This window comes from Molossus molossus, unplaced genomic scaffold (genome assembly GCF_014108415.1).
Source record: "Molossus molossus isolate mMolMol1 unplaced genomic scaffold, mMolMol1.p scaffold_m16_p_3, whole genome shotgun sequence".
Classification (NCBI taxonomy): domain Eukaryota; kingdom Metazoa; phylum Chordata; class Mammalia; order Chiroptera; family Molossidae; genus Molossus; species Molossus molossus.
Window position 1 is genome coordinate 7,518,987 of NW_023425366.1, and position 17,621 is coordinate 7,536,607.

At 40.9% G+C, this 17,621-nt stretch overlaps 1 protein-coding gene across 4 annotated transcripts in view; it reads left to right on the forward strand.

Moving 5' to 3' along the window:
- Positions 1–17,287, forward strand: part of PAIP1 (poly(A) binding protein interacting protein 1) — a 30,880-nt gene extending 13,593 nt beyond the window's left edge. For 3 of the 4 annotated variants that reach the window (XM_036280151.1, XM_036280149.1, XM_036280148.1), the window contains exons 4-11: positions 946–1,058; positions 4,477–4,588; positions 6,180–6,305; positions 8,064–8,170; positions 8,649–8,766; positions 9,509–9,563; positions 14,287–14,380; positions 16,207–16,576. In XM_036280151.1, the coding sequence (XP_036136044.1) occupies positions 946–1,058; positions 4,477–4,588; positions 6,180–6,305; positions 8,064–8,170; positions 8,649–8,766; positions 9,509–9,563; positions 14,287–14,380; positions 16,207–16,300 (819 nt within the window). In that variant the 3' untranslated portion in view covers positions 16,301–16,576. Of the gene's footprint in view, positions 1–945; positions 1,059–4,476; positions 4,589–6,179; positions 6,306–8,063; positions 8,171–8,648; positions 8,767–9,508; positions 9,599–14,286; positions 14,381–16,206 lie in introns of all 4 variants that reach the window. The other variant, XM_036280150.1, reaches the window with a different exon arrangement.
- The last annotated feature ends 334 nt before the right edge of the window (positions 17,288–17,621 follow it).

Consider the following 17,621-nt stretch of genomic DNA (forward strand, 5'->3'; position numbering starts at 1 on the left):
TCAGTTGCCTCCCACATGTGCCCCTACTGGGGATCAAACCCACAACCCGAGCATGTGCCCTGGCCAGGAATGGAACCAGTGATCTCTTGGTGCATGGGACAGTGCCCAGCCAACTGAGGCAGACGGGCCAGGACTCGCTGTCAATTTTTTTCTTTATTGATTTGAGAGAGAGACAGAGTAGGGGAGAGAGAGATAGAAACATTCATGAGCGAGAACATCAATGGGCCACCTCCTGCATGCCCCACACTGGTGATTGGGCCCACAACATGGGCATGCGCCCTGACTGGGATTAAGTCACAGACCTCTTGGTGGATGGAGTTGATGCTCAGCCACGGAGCCACACCGACCGGGCTCACGGTCTTATTATTTTTTTAATGGCTTATCCATTTCAGTTTCCTCTATCCCAGGTGTGTTTGCAGCGGTCTTTAAGTGTTAATCTCTCACGCCAGGAACATTAATCATCTCTTTAAGAATCAAGAAACTAAAGCTCAGGGAGGTATAGTGATGTACAAAGTCACTGAACACAAGGCCTGAGAATCTTGCTCTGGGCTCCTGGATGCCAGAGTTGGTGCCCTCCTATTACCATGAAAGTGCAGATCAGTAGTTTGGTAGATACTCTCATTCATAATTGGCACTATGCAGCCAGGGACATGTACATCTTTTGTGCAAAAATGGGTTAGTGTAAAGACATATTGTCTGTCTGCTTTCTGGTGACTGCAGGTAAATAATGGGAACTTGCCTTAAAGTCTTGTACTTGTTCCGGTTCTTGGTTGGGAGTGAAAGTCAACCTAATTGCCTTAGGCCTAGCAGTTACAAAGGACTTGTACATTTTTGTTTACAATATGCTTGTTTGAGGAGTAGAAATGGTTTTTCCTCTCTGTGGTGTTTCTGTTTGCATTAATGATGATGTATCTGTGTCATATAAACCTTTTTTCTTTTTGAAAGGCCACATCCATCCAAAATTTCTCCTACATGGGAGCACGCCTGTGCAATTACCTGTCCCATCATCTGACAATTAGCTCGCAGAGTGGCAACTTCCGCCAACTGCTACTTCAAAGGTCAGTGTGAATGTATGAAATTAAAGGAAAACTGCTTCTAAAGGTACTAGAATGTGACCTTTTTTCCAAAGACTGTACAGTGTAGAACGTTGTAGGGGAGACTAGAACAGACCATCCATATTGGTATAGTAGTAAAACTATAGCTTATATATACCAGTCCTTTTCTGGAGTGGTCCTGCCTTTGGTTTTGTGCCTAGAAAGGCCTTCCCTGTCCCAAGTTCTTAAAAACAATCACTTAGGTATTTCTCATACTGTTGTACTTGGTTTTCAGCAAGGATCTGATTTATTTATTGCCATGTGTTCAGCCAGTTTTTTTCATGCCGTTTTCTTGAATGATTCATTTCCCCGCTGACTGAACTGTGTGCTACCTTTATCACGTATGTCCTTCTGTTTGGGTTTTGATTTTGCACATTCATTAGATTCCACTTATCACTTGTTTTATTATACTGTTTGAAAGCTTTAATTTTTAATGTCTAGTCTAGTTCCTCATTGTTTTTGGGGACTTTTCTTTGCCATTCTGGCATGATTTTCTTCAATAAACTTCAGAATCGGCATGTGCAATTATACAAATCTTGTTGGTATTTATTAGATATTTGGGGTGAAATTGAATTCATAAACCAGTTCAGGGGAGCTGAAATTCTTATAACTTATTTTATTCAATGACAAGGTTATCTTTGCATTTATCATAGTTCATACATTAGTTCTTCAGTGATACTGTGAGTGTCTGCACAGTGTCCCGCCGTGCAGCTAACCCGCACGGAAGAGAGGAGGGGGCAGAGGTCACTTCAGAGGTGGAGCGTCTGGCTCCAGGTGAAGGTGGTGCTTCGGGTCCACGTGCACGAGATGCCGTGTGCCGCCAGCCCAGCTGGCCTGCTGGGGGAAACAGCAAAGATGGCTCCTGTCTCCACACCAGGATGTAGTTCAGATACAGCAAACATTTAAATCAAAGGGGGACGGGGAACACTAGCAGGGGAATTGGCAAACAAAAATCTTAGTTGCTAAATCCCTTTTAAGCAAGACATGATACCCACAGGCCCTAAAGCAAGAGATTAAACTCAATTACATATAGGTTATAATATTTTGGGGATCATAAATTGATGTGAACTATAGGAAAATATATACCATGTGGTAATGAGCTCATTTATTTCGTATGAAAGAGGGACCTTTGTGAATGAGTAAGGAAAGGACCAGTGCTTCAATAGAAGCCACTAGGAATGGCTCTGAATAGGTACAGTGTGGAAACGTAAGTGACAACATTATAAAACGATGTTTAACCTTCCCTGTAGTTAAGAAATACAAAGTAAAGCTTCCGGAGAGATGTGAGAGTGGGCACCTCTGAGGGTGGGATGGCAGACAGGCTCGCTCACCTTCTCAGTGCTGCTCAGCCCGCTGTGCCAAGGAGTGGGCTGAGCCCTGTCCCCACTCGGGGATGTTCTAATGTCATGGACTGAGGTGGAGCCGGGCATGGTTTTTTAAAGCTTCCCAAGTGATTCTGCTGTGTAGCCTTGGGTTTCTCACCCTCTTGACTCTGCCCCATGTGAACAACTGTGGTACTGATACTGTCAAAGGTGTTAACATGGAAAAATGCTAATCACGTAACTAGTGAAAAGCTGGGCATAATCTACTACCTAACTTAAAAATATATACACACTTGAAAAAGACAGAAGTTACCTTCACAGCAGTTATCTCTGGGCTGCGTGACTTGGTTTTTTATTTTTCCCTACTTTTACCTTTCTGAAGTAAACGTGTATTGCTTTTATAATTGAAACTCTTTAGCTTAAAGGTTTAGGTTCTTTTCTCTCACCTAGATAATCAGCCATATACAGGAGTAGGAATTGCTTCTGCATTCACATATCTTAATGCGTAAGAGTCTAGCATTTATGAAACAGAAGGTCATTTCATCAAAGGTTTTACCTGCAAAGTCATAAAAGAAAGGACAGAGAAAGGAAAGCAGCCAACAAGGTGCTTGGACAACTGAATCGGCATTAATTAGCTGATCTTTCTGTAATTAACCACAGTGCTGTATTTATAGATATCCCAACTGTTTTCTGAGTGAGGAATTAATATGTATGAGGAGGTAACAAATACCTCTGTCTGTGACTGACGCAGAAGAGGTTGCTCATTTATGATAGCCCGTAAGCCCTGGAATCAGCCACGGCAGGCCCGGTCAGCTGTGCTGGCTGTACTCGTGGTTGATTTCATAAACTGACCCAAGGTAAATTCTTGGTGAGGAAGTGACTTCTTTCTTCCTCAAAAAACTTTTTTTACAAAGCAACCTAAACTGGTCCTTCATGAACAATGTAAGCTCCTTCCTTGCTCTTTAAAAGAGGAACTGTTGCCCTGGCCGGTTTGGCTCAGCAGTTAGCGCGTCGGCCTGGGGTCTGGAGAGACCCGGGTTCGGTTCCCGCTAAGGGCACGTACTTCAGTTGCAGTTTGTCCCCGGCCCTGGTTGGGTCGTGCGGGTGGCAGCCACTCGATGTGTCCCTTTCACATCAATGTTTCTCTCTCTCTCTCTCTCTCTCCCTCCCTCCCATTCTGTCTGAATAAAATATGGAAAAAATGTCCTCAGGTGAGGATAAAACAAAAAAAGAGGAACTGTCAAGATAAATTTTATAAAACACACAACTTTCCTACCTTATCACCACCTTACTTACAAAGATAAGGAAAAATATTTGAAATGGTAACGGTTACAGTCCACTTAAAACTCTGCGTTAGCAGCTGGCACCAAGTCACTGGCTTGGGCGTGACAGGCTCCTAGTGATGGTTTCCGAGCCCTTGTAGGAGTTACGTCCACGAAGCTCCAGGAAGGGTGTTTCTGTGGTTTACGTAAGGCAAACAGGCCTCGTGGGGCGGGGCTAAATTATTTGACTCCTTCCGTCTCTATTAGAAATAAAGACCAAATTAATTGCTTTCTATGTGTCTATTCAGTTGGGACTTTCCCCCTTACTTCTCTTCTCTGGTCCATATAATGGAAATTACAAGGATAATGGGCTTAATAATAATTAATTTTATTTCAGCTTAGTTGGAGGCCATCTTTATATATTTTTAAAGATCTGTTTCAAAGTTCATATATTCAGAAAGAGGAGAACATTTTATAGAAACAGTTTGGGTAAAAACAGTGCCAGTATATCTGAACCTTTTAAGACTATGTTGTTTAAACTTATACAAACTTGATCTGATAGGTTTGTTTTCAACTATTCATATCAGTTTATTAAAACAGGGCATTTCAGTATGAAAGATGGTGTGTAGTCTGGTCTCTCAACAGACAGGAACGCTTTTTATTCTAGAAAGTCAGAGCTTTGGTGCACTGTACTTGCCTCTGTATTGCTTGTGAACAACCAGACCAACAATTGGTCATCTTGTCTGTCTGTGTAAAAAACAAAGCAACATGAGATTATAAAAGGGTTATCTGTCTTAGATGTCGGACTGAATATGAACTGAGAGATCAAGCTGCCAAGGGGGATGAAGCAACTCGAAAACGATTCCATGCGTTTGTGCTCTTTCTGGGAGAACTTTATCTTAACCTGGAGGTGAGGAGATGGCTTCTTTTGTTAAGTACTTGTGTTAGGTAAAGCTTGAAAACACATTGATCTCAGTAAATTTGTGTTTACATTATACTTCTACAACATTAAGAGTGGCGTGGGAGAGAGAGAAGAACGCTCGGTGCCCACTCATGGTGATGCTGTGCTCTAGGGGACACTTGTTTTGCTGATCAAGGGCAAGGTGTTGGGAAGTAGTTTCGGGGCATTTTAAAGTCTTCCTGCCTTGACCGTTTTGGCTCAGCGGTTAGAACGTCGGTCCGCGGACCAGAGAGGCCCGGGTTCAGTTTCGGCTAAGGGCGTGTACCTCGGTTGCAGTTTGTCCTCGGCCCCGGTTGGGGTCATGCGGGTGGCAACCAGTTGATGTGTCTCTCTCACATAAATGTTTCTCTCTCTCTTCCTCCCTCTCTCCCTCCCACACTATCTAAAGATAAATGCAAAAAAAAAAAAGTGAAGTCTTCATGTATTTTTGGAAAGCCAAGGTGTTGCATTCATGTCTAAACTTTTGAAATGGAAACATTCATACATTTTTGGATTCTTGCATTGGGAACATTTCTACATCTAAGCTACTGACATTTGGATGGTGGCTGAAAAGCAACTTGACCTAGAGAACACAAAGCTTGGAGTGAAGAGGGGAGAGACCAGAGTTTGATTTTTTTCACCTAATTCACTCAAATTATTCTTGGCCCTGTTTTATATGTTAGTCTTCCACTTAAAATGCATTTGTACATAGGGTACAGCTGAATTTGTAAACTGGTGGTATACTTAAGCATATGCTTGTTAGTAGGCGACTTAAGTGCCAGATAGTACTTTGTAAGAGATTTGTGGGTTGGTGTATTGGCCGGTTAGTCTCAGAGACCAGTTTATCTTAAAGCCTAAGCTGAGGACAAGTGCCGGAGCCCACTGAAGAGACGCATGACCCACTGTGAAGTGTGCGTCAGTGATCTGGAGGTCTGTCCAGTCTAGTGCCTAATTTACGATCCCCTTTTATCATGGGGGGCTTAATTTTATAAAAGGTTTATATCTTCATCTTTTTCAGTTTAACAGTGTGTAAGGTAAAATACGAGCACCAGTCCTCATGCCTCGGATGCAGAGCCACTGTAAGAACGCTGTTGCGTCCTCGTGGAAGTGCTTGCGCTGGGTGTAGGGGCGGGGACCAGACGTGGCTCTTGAACTTAAAATTCTTCTAGCCAGACAGCATAGACACGTATGCCATTCTCCTGCAAAGTCAGAGTATTTTAACACAGTATATAAACAGCAGAGTAAAACGCTGTGTTTTCCCAAAAAAGGTGGCTTAATAGACTAGAGATGCTTTGTGAAGCAGTAACATTCAAGGAGGCTTACATATCCAGACCATGTGTTATGGGTGATAAATGAAAAATTTATCTGTAGTTTACGTTTTATTCGGAATCTTAGTTACATGTAAGATAAGGCCAATTTCGTGAAGATATTCAGAATGCGTTCTATGTTTTTTGTATTGTTTTAACGTAAAATACTTACTTTGCCAACTCTTTATTAGACCATTTATTTGTTTGTATTATGTTTTGGCATAGTTGCTTTTCATTTTCTTTTGTCCCAAAAGATCAAAGGAACAAATGGACAGGTTACAAGAGCAGATATTCTTCAGGTTGGTCTCCGGGAGTTGCTGAATACCCTCTTTTCTAACCCTATGGATGATAACCTAATTTGTGCAGTAAAATTATTGAAGGTAGGTTTTACTTCTTTCCTTAAAGTGCAATTAACTGTTCTACCCTTTTAGCATATAATTTGGAGAAAGGAAAGTATATACAGTACACAAATGAATTCAACATTGTTATTACTTTAAGTTAAATATTGACATTTTACTTTGCTCTTGAATTTAAATATTGGAAAAGCAGTATATACTTAATGCAACAAGCAGATTTTGGAAGTGAAGATGGAAGTCCTTCCCTCCACTTCTTCCCCATGTCTGTGGTGTGCTCTCATAAACACCCACGGGAGCTCTTAGATCTTTGCGTGGCACACAGATTTACTTCTTTCTGCGTGGCTCCCCGGTGCTGCATTGTTGATCCATTCTCGACGAACAGTTGGGTTATTTTCAGTTTGCTCTCTGTAGCACTGTCCATAATCTGTCACTGTGTCTTTATGTGTGGTTGTTTATAGAGGTTAAATTCCTACACATAGGACCCGGCCAGTGTGGCTCAGTGGTTGAGCATCGGTCCACGTACCAGGAGGTCGCTGGTTTGATTCCCAGTCGGGGCACATGCCCAGGTTGTGGGCCCAATCCCCAGTTAGGGGCATGCAGGAGGCGGCCAATCAATGTTCTCTCTCATCGATATTTCTGTCTCCTTCTCCCCTCCTCTCTCTCTCAAAATCAATAAAGAAAAAAAAATCCTGCACATAGGTCTGGTGGATGAGAATATGTATACCCTAATTTGATGAGTACAAATGCTCCTTGACTTAGGATGGGGTTACATCCTACTACAAACCCATTGTAAGCTGAAAATATTCTAAGTTGAAAATGCATTTAGTACACCTAATCTACCAAACAACAGAGCTTAGCTAGGCCTATGTTAAACATGCTCAAAACATTACATTAGGCTACAGGTGGGCAGAGTCATCAAACACATGAAAACGCTGTAGAGTGTGGGTGGTTTACCCCGTTTACATACCTGCCTGGGAGCTGCAGCTCATGGCCACTGCCCAGCATCCCGAGAGAGGGTCATACCACATATTGCCGGCCTGGGGAAAGATGAAAACTCCGAGTAGTTTCTACTGAATGCTTATTGCGTAAGTGTAGCCTTGGCTGGTGTGGCCCCGTTGATGGGAGGGTTGTCCTTACACTGGGGGCTCCTGGATTAGATTCCTGGTCAAGGCACATACCCAGGTTTCGGGGTCAGTCCCCTGGTCAGGGGTTGAGGTACATACAGGAGGCAACCAGTCGTTTTTCTCTCCCTCTCCTTCCCTCTCTCTGTAAAACCAATAAAAAATATATATATATCCTCGGGTGAGGATTTAAAAAATATATGTCTTATTGTCATAAGGTGGGTGGGGATCTTCTGTAATGCCACATTTCGCTTCCAAACACTCAGCCAGAGTGTATTACCACCCGCAGTGAATGTGTACACCTCTTCCCCATCCCTATCTTTATAAGTGATGGATGCAGTCAGTCAGTCCTGGGGTTGGTTTTGTCAACAGGTGATGAGTAAAGACGAAAACCTCATTTCAGTACTTCAGTATCTATTGCACTCTGCATGTTTCAAAAAGTGACATATTGATTAAAATTTTATAGCCTGTCTTAGTCATACAGGGAGTATACCATATAGTAATTGACACATAAAACCTGTGATTAAAGTTCTGCTATAGTTCTTTAGCTTCTGTCAGTCAAGATAAACAAGGTATTGAGATACTGGAGTATAATATGGTAGAGAACAATTTAGAATATCTTTATTGAAATCTTAATTTTACTGATACCTGCGTTTTGTAGTTGACAGGGTCAGTTTTGGAAGATGCCTGGAAGGAGAAAGGAAAGACGGACATGGAAGAGGTTATCCAGAGGATTGAAAATGTCGTCCTGGATGCGAACTGCAGCAGGTAGGAGTGGGGCAGGCGCCAGGGGAGCAAGGTCCCACTTTTTCGTTGGGGTGCTTTTTTAATCAGCTGTGCTTCATCAGAGCATTTGAAATCTTACAGATTGATCCACAGAAAGGTTTTCTTTAAAGGCATAGTATTTCACCTATGGCTTCTGCTCACCTAGCAGTTTTTCTTCAGTTATTCAATAAATGTTTGGATGAAGTACTATTCTAAGTCAAGTAGGAAGCTTAGAAATGTTTGCAGGACGGCCACTGCATTTAAGAACCATATGGTTGGTTACGTGGAAAAAATTTCAAGGCTGTTTATTTATTTATGTATTTATTTTAAAGGTGAATTTATGTCATTACAGGAAATGTCTGGAAAATCAAAGCATTGACTGTACATGTTAAATTGATGAAACGGTATTAGGAGTCTGTGATATTTAGAGCACGTATGGTGGATATACTTTAACTAAAGCCTTTTCCATTTCTGCATGCAGAGACGTAAAACAAATGCTCTTGAAGCTTGTAGAACTCCGGTCAAGTAACTGGGGTAGAGTCCATGTCACCTCAACATACAGAGAAGCAACACCTGAAAATGATCCTAACTATTTTATGGTATGCCAATGTTTACTGTTCAAATTTTGCTTATTGCTTGAATTCAGTTTTGGAAATTTCTACATGAGTTACATAAAGCTGTTCCCGGAATTTAATGCCTAATAGGTCTTTTCACTGGCTTGGGGTCACATGTCAGCAAGCGGAGCAGGTAGATGGAGGAACATGGGATCCTCCTGCGACAGGGCAGCTGGAGAAAGACCCATCCAGTGGCAAGGGAAATTGATCAGACTTGGACTTGGGTGAGCGTAGGGAATCCAGGAGAATTCCCAGGGAATTCATAACAAATGGCCTGCATCTCAAACTTTACTTTGCATATTGTCACAAAATGAAAGTGGTTACCAGGCCAGTGATGCCCTGAAGTTCCCAGCATGACCAAACATAATGCAACTATGGAGGAATTGCTCCTACAACCTTAGTCTTGGAGATTCTCAAAGAAAATAGTGGTTGGAGAGGGAACCACAACTAAAACTGAGCCGACACTGAGTCACACTGCACAGCAGGGCAGCTCACTGTGAGTGTGACACCATACACGCAGTGTTAGAACAGGAGTGCGAGAGAATAGAGTGCAGTCTGATAGCCAGGCGGCCCCCGTGACACGGCCACGGCTGCTGGGGAGCCCATGTTTGCTTGACTTGCATTGTCAGGTGCAGAGGAGGACATCGGCCCTGCTTCATTGATAATGTGCTTTTGAAAAATCATTTTTGAAATGGTCACATATTTTTATCGCTTTGTTTCATCCTAGAACGAACCAACATTTTACACATCGGATGGTGTTCCTTTCACTGCAGCTGATCCAGGTATCTTGTCTCATGGTCTTTCCCCCCGTTTTTTGGTAAGATAGTAAATTACAGAAAACCGTACCCATACCAACACAAAATGTAGCTTTTCAGAGAGTTCACATCGTTCTGAAACACAGGGTCAAGGCTTGTCTTGTGTACAGTGTTCTTCGCATTGACCACTTGGAACCCTTTCGGATGGTTCCCTGCCTGTGTGGCTGGTGTCGCGTCACCTAACCATGAAATATCGGAAGAATCCCTCTTTTATTTTGTATTTCCTCTAATATTTCGTTTTTATACTCTGAACTTTCAAGTGATTAGAATGAGAGGAAAAGATGGTTCTAATTCACTACATAATCAGCAGCTTTCATTCATATGAGTTAATAATACTTGCAGATACTAAGAATTATGGATTTCACGAATGCTTGGTGGGTCATTATTGATTAAAATGTAAACCCCCGCCCTGGCCGGTTTGGCTCAGCGGTTAGAGCGTCGGCCTGTGGTCCTGAGAGACCCGGGTTCGGTTCCCGCTAAGGGCATGTACCTCGGTTGCAGTTTGTCCCCGGCCCTGGTCGGTTGTGCGGGTGGCAGCCACTCGATGTGTTCCTTTCACGTCGATGTTTCTCTCTCTCTGTTCCTCTCTCTCCCTCCCACTCTACCTGAACAAAAAAATGGAAAAATGTCCTCGGGTGAGGATAAAAAAAAAAAAAAAAAAATGTAAACCCCTTTGTGCGTCCCCTTCCAGAAAAGGGTGTTTTCAGAACATCGCTGTCTTTATGGGAGATGGGACTGCAGTGGAGCTGAGAGATATGTTCCCATTTCGTACAGACTACAACCAGCTGTGGTCAGCATTTCCCCATCTGTCCCTCCGACAGCAGGCCTGGCTGCTCCTGCCTCTGACCAGGAGGTAGGAAGGAGGGCTGGTTACCTAACTTCCAACTTTAAATTCTGAAACATTTAAAAACTATAAAGACCACAAAAAACTGTCCTGTTGATACACAGTCAAGATTCAACCAAGGTCTTTTGCCATATTACTATATACTTCGGGTATTTTTCTTTTTTATTGACTTTAGAGAGGAAGGAAGAGAGAGAAGCATCGATGAGAGAGAACATCGATTGGCCGCCTCCTGCATGCCCCCCACTGGGGATCAGGCCTACAACCTGGGCATGTGCCCTGACTGGGAATCAAACCGGTGACCCCCCTGGTGCATGGGTCGATGCTCAACCACTGAGCCACACAGGCTGAGCTACTTTGAGTTTTTTTAAAGAAATAAAACATTACAGATACTACTAAACCATCCCTCGCCCCCAAGTTCAGCCCTTCTGTCACTTCTCTCCCCAAAGTAACTATTGTCCCTGGTTTGTGGCATTGTGTTGTCTTTTTATTTCATGTGTGTCTGTAAACTATATTGTTGCACACAGTAATATTAACCCAGATGGTATCTTACTATACACGGCCTTTTGCAACCTATTTTTACTCATTATTATTTTTTATATTTATCTGTGTTGATATATATATAGCTTTGGTTCATTTCTTTTAAATACCAAATTATACTTCACTCAGACTACACCACTTTCTCGACCCCCTGCAGTGGTGGCCAGGTGGTTCACACTTGCTCCTCCAGGCAGTGCTGCACAGCACCTGGAAGTCCTTGTGCCCTGGCAGGGCCTCTCTAGGGCCAGGAGGCGGAAATGTCATGTTACAGGCCACTTTCATCTTCAGCTTCGCTAAATGTTGTTAGACTGCTTCCCAGGGTGATTATACCACTTAGTATTTCCAGCATGTGAGAGTTCCTAGTTCTCGTCCTTGGTAACACTTCCTGTTACCAGACCTAATTTTTGTCTGTCTGATTGTATGAAATTGTGTATTTTTGTTTTACACTAATGATACTGAATTTTTTTTCATGTTTCTGTTGAACTTTTGATTTCTTCCTGTGATAATTGCCTGTTCATGTTCTTTGCCCATGTTTGTGTTGGAGCATTTGTCTTTCTGGTTGATTTGTAATTCTGTGCATAGCCTAGAAGGTGACCCGTAGCCGGCCTTTCCCAGGATGTGCTGCCCTTCCCCTTCATTTATCTTATATAGAAGCTTCGAGTTGAATGCAAACGAAGTTATGTCTTGTTTGTGTCTGTGACTGAGCCTCCTCACTGCTAGCAAATCCCATTTTCTTCTGTAAATCTTCCGTTGCTGTATATTTAGGTCTCTGGCTGGCTGGCTGGTTTTTATATGTGGATACAGCAGGAATGAGATATTTTTCCGTAGTCTCTGATGTCAGCAGCAGGTGTTGAGTCTCGTTCATCTTCTAGATGAAATGTGCCTCCGTGTGTACCTTGTAACTCCTCTGTAAATTGGTCTTATTCCTCTGTGTACACATGAACCCTCCTTCTGTCTGTCTCACCATCAACACCACATTCTTAATCAGTCTGACCTTGCTGGTAAATCTCACTGTCTGGTAAGACAGATTTTCCTCCTCTCCTTAGTCTTGGCAGTTACTTTGATTCCTAATAATTCTTTGTTCTTCTTTGCCTGGTTCACTTCCTAGCATTTGTTCTGTCCACACGTCTTTCTTTGTTCTCAGTCGCTTGAAGTTACCTGTGTTGTAGCCCTTTGTGACTGCTCCAGTGTCCAGGTGCCCTTGGTTTTTCTTCATGAAAACTTGTGGCTTGGATTGTAGGAGATCTATCCAAAGAGGATTTTATATTTGCCCCTGCCAGGAGCCACAGGTATAACAGTGGCTTGGAACAAGTTTTTATTTTTTTGTCATAGGGGTTTTTATGTGGGTCATAAAAATTTGAGGTGCAGGCCCACTGTTACAAATTCTCTGGGGAACCAGAGTACTTCTCTCCCCACTCCACACCCATACAGACACAACCACAATTCTTTGCCACTGAGGTGTTTTGCATTTTGCGTTTTCCCTGGTCCATCTTTTGCTTGAGATACCAGCCCTTTGAATGTCCTGGGTTTGTGCAGAGTGAAATGCGTGTTGGGCGTTAATTCCTTCTTCCTGTTCCAGTGGGTCCAAGACTTTCCTTCTGACCTGTGGGTTTTAAAATCCAAGCCCGTTTGTTGCGACGTGGTCCACCAGCCTCCCAGCTGCAGTAACTATGTTTTATTTCTGTCATTGGGTGACTTGATGTTTTTTGTGAACTCATCTGTACATTTAAAAGACTGTCTTACCTGTTACCTCAAGTATTTGTTGCAAGAAGGTTTTTAAGTTAAAATGTTCTCCAAACTGCCAAAATTGAATGTGAAAATAGTGTTAATCCTTTAAGCTGAAATTAAAGTTTTATAGAAATTGACAATCTTGGAAAAACATGGTCTTCATCCAGTCAAATATAATAATAATAATATCCTTTTGAAATTTGAGGTAGCTGTTGTTCACAAGAAACTAATTTTAAGGTTACTAGTTTTTGTTTGTTTGTTTGTTTGTTTTTTATCCTCACCCGAGGATACTTTTCCATTTTTTGTACAGATAGAGTGGGAGGGAGAGAGAGGAAGGGGGAGAGAGAGAGAAACATCGATGTGAAGGGACACATCGAGTGGCTGCCACCCTCACGACCAACCAGGGCCGGGGACAAACTGTAACTGAAGTACGTGCCCTTAGCGGGAACCGAACCCGGGTCTTTCCGGACCGCAGGCCGACGCTCCAACCGCTGAGCCAAACTGGCCAGGGCTAAGGTTACTAGTTTTTTGTTTGTTTGTTTTTTATCCTCATCCGAGAACATTTTTCCATTTTTTGTTCAGATTGAGTGGGAAGGAGAGAGAGAGAAACATAGATGTGAAAGGGACACATCGAGTGGCTGCCACCCGCACTACCCAACCAGGGCCGGGGGACAAACTGCAACTGAGGTATGTGCCCTTAGAGGGAACCGAACCCGGGTCTCTCTGGACTGCAGGCTGACGCTCTAACCGCTGAGCCAAACCGGCCAGGGCAAGGTTACTAGTTTTAATATACACTGATCTATTTTATTATTCAAAGGTAAGGACTGCAGACAGACATGTTAATCTCACAAGATACTCAGTAACTGTGCCTGAGGCAGTTGGCAGATGGAGAGCTGTCCTATCACCTGTATTGCTTAGGAAGAGCCCACTGAGGGAAAGTCGGTATAGCTGAAACATTTATCAGGTAGCTACCTTCCAGCTGTCTCTAAGGACAGGGAAGAAAAGAAAATGCCCGGTACGGGGAACATTTGTTAGGGTGGCCTCCGCTGATTGAGGAACATGGATCAATGGCTATTACCTGCCAGCCAGGTAGACAGCTCACTTTACCTCCTTGGGAGCAATAACGGAGCCAGAGGCCAGGATGTTTGATTGAAATCTTTCCTTGTGGAAGGAAAACAAGAGGGAATGGAGGACACATGTTCTTCCCCAACAATCTATATAGCCAGTATTTTGTCTGATGGAAAGAAGCAGGAGAGAATGTAAACAACATACACATAGGCTGTGAAACATACTCTGCTATATTCACAGTGGCTTTGATTTCCAACTTACACATAGAGGAATATATATATAATTAGATTTATGAGCATGCAGGGGGCGAAAGCAAGCCAACTACAATGTAAGTTTTGTAAAAGCTATTCTTAAATATGTAATTAAGGTTACTAGATAAATAAACATAGCTTACTGCTATTTAAACTTTGGATCTACTTAAATGAAAAGTCATTAATATTTCTTAGGAATAACTGGCCATTTCATATGCATTTTTTACAGCATTTAAGTTTTTTGTTTTTATTTCTTTTGTAGACTACCAAGAGAAATATCAAGAGTTGCTTGAAAGAGAAGACTTTTTTCCAGATTATGAAGAAAATGGAACAGATTTATCAGGGGCTGGTGATCCGTAAGTTCCTTTTACCTACTAACTTTATTTGTGAAATTTCTGTGGCCATAGTTTGTAGATAGAGTTTAGACTGGAAAAAAGGAGATAATGAAATGTACATTTTGATTTGTCAGTGTTATAGTGGTATATATGTAGTACTTATTTACCAAAATTATCTGGATAATCATGTTGGAAAACACACAAACTATGATTTTAAAAATGTACCTATAGTTGAAGGGAAAACTATTAAAATGTAGTATACTCAAGCATAATCCATTTTTATAAAATAGATTCTGTTACTGTACAGAAGACTTGAATATAAGTAGCTGTAATACTGTAAGATCTTGGGCAGGTTCTATGCCGGTTTCTCCATCTGTGCACTGGGAACAGTGGAGCCCCTCCTTGAGGTTTTTGAGAACTCAAGGAAAACACATAAATGCTCTGGCACATAGCCAAGGGCGCAGATCTTAGCTGTCAAAGGACAAATTAAAGTTAAAGAGAGCAAATTAATATATAACAATGTTTAGCCTGATGGGAAGATGTAAGTTACGGTCCTGTTCTCATATTTCAGGTCCTTTACCTACCTTTTTTTTTTTTTTTTTTTAATTTTTTTTTTTCTTTATTACTTTGAGAGAGAAAGGGAAAGGGAGGGAGAGAAACATCGATGAGAGAGAGAACATCAATCAGCCAGCCACCTGCGTATACCCCCCACTGGGGATCGGGCCCACAACCTGAGCATGGGCCCTGCCCAGGAATCGAAATGGTGAGCTCTTGGTGCACGGGTCAACACTCAACCACTGAGCCACACCGGCTGGGCTTACCTGCCATTCTTGATAATAAAAGAAATTTTTATTTCTCACTCACCATCAGATTTAACTACATTTTGTTACAGAAGGATGAAAAACTTGGGAGGATTAGTCCTACCTCTGTTAACAGCTTATATGAATTTGGACAAGCTGCTTGGGTTCTCTTCCTAGTAGCAGGAGGAGTAAATTAAATCTATGCCTTCAATTTTTCTTACATGTCCTTTCGCAGGTGTGTTATAGGTTTAAAAAAGTGAACCACCTTTATTCTCGCCTATCTAGTGACATTTTCATTATAAGTCAGTTTGAGATCTTCTAATATAATACTATCATGCTTTTTAAAAAATAGTTTAATAGGAAAACATACAAGGATGTAAGGACCAAACCAGTTAGGAAAAAGTTCAACCCTGCCGGGCGAACTGCTGAAGTTCAAGTTGTTCTTGGTATTAAGATTATAGTAGTACCTAGTCTTTTTAAGGTGACTATGGGAATTCAGTAAGGATGAATATATTAAGGCCTTCATGGGCACTTAAGTATTGAAAACCTTGTTTTCCATCATTTTAAACTACTGAATACTTGCAAAAAATCTGAAATAGATAATCTCAAAAGTAGCTTCTTACTACGAAAGTGTGATTCCAAATAGATTATGACTAAGTTGTCATTGCAGGAACACCGTGTCTGACATTATATTCTAATTACAGTATAATTGTTGATAAGCTAAATTTATGAAATTAATATCAATCTTGAGCGCTCAGGTTTTATACGTAAAGCCTTTAACTTTTAGATTAGGTTAAAGAATGTAACATATTTCATGTATAGCAGACTCAACTTCAAATACAAGGGACTCAGAATCCACTGTAAGATGTAACACACCATACTGAGCATTTGTTTTCTGAGGACTGACATTTAATGTAACTCTAAACAGCACTTGCATTCTATTATAACTCAGTCTAGGAAAGTTATATCAGATACTTTTTCTCATGGTTAGACGTTTTCTGCATTGAAAAACATTAAACTTATGTGTCATCTTTGCTTCTTTCTCAGATACTTGGATGATATTGATGATGAGATGGACCCAGAGATAGAAGAGGCTTATGAAAAGTTTTGTTTGGAATCAGAGCGTAAGAGAAAACAGTGAAGTTAAATTTCAGCGTATCAGTTTTATAAAGCAGTTTAGGTTGTGATTTAGCAGAACACAGGAAAGCAAGAAAATGTGTCACACTTATACCAAATTAAGGATGTTGAGTTATGTTACTAATGTATGCAACTTTAATTTTGTTTAACACTCTCTGCCAAAATAAACTTTATTCCCTATAACTTAAAATGTGTATATATATAAAATAGTTTATTATGTACAGTTAATTCCACTGTTTTGGCTGCAATAAAGTCGATTTTGAAATAAATGAAATGTTGAAAGTAAATTTTGCTAGCTGGTTTAGAAGCTTATCCTTTAAATTCGGTTTTTCTTGAGAGAAAAAGTCTTAGACTGGAAATACATATTACTGCAAAAATGTAGCATCCTTTTTCTAGATATGAGAATATGAGTATATAACTTTCATTTAGTTTTACATGTAGTGTCTCGAATTGGGTTTCAAGTATGAGGCACAATCATAAATATCTCTGGCACTAACGTCTTAGAATATATCATTAACTGATTTACATATCCAGATGTTATTTGATACCAAGGGCTTTTAAAATAAAGAGTTAGAACTCCCGACTATACCACCAAGATTGTTCACTGAGGATTTATTGCAATTCTAAATTTTTTTTTCACCTAACTTCATTATCTAAAAGCCTAGGATATTATTCTGCTTTATTTGTGTGGCTTTCTCATTTTTATTTAGTGGCATGAGTTGCATTGACTTTTTTACTAGAGAATTTTGCTAGATCTTTGTCACTCAAGTTTTCATCTGCTTTATAATTGACACACCTTGAGGATCACTTTTCTAATACTTTTACTATAATGTGGTACCACCTCAGTCCTATTTTTACCTAATGTCAAATCTTTTTCCAACTAACTAAAAGTAACACTTATGTACGAAAGGACTGCTTGTAACTATGCAGTAAGTAGTTCTGTTGATAACCCACTGTTTCACATTTGGTACCTGTGTCTGCTACTCCAGTTAGCTTTCTCACTTTTCTGCTTGTTTGTTTGGTCTGGATTAAAATTAGACTTTGAAAATAAAATTGAAATAGTTTTGTTTTCTCTAAGTTTTCGGAGTGGTATCCTGGTATTTTAAAGAATTTGTGTTGAACTTTTTTATGACATAAAATTGTGGTTTGAAATCAGAGAAACTACTAATCTAGAAGATAACTATCCAGTGTCTGTTGAATAAAGAATTCAGTTCAGTAACAAGTCTAGTTGGAAAAAGTAGCAACTGAAATATTAAAACTTTTAGATTCTTTTTTTTTTTTTTTTTAATCCTCACCCGAGGACATTTTTTTGTTCAGGTAGAGTG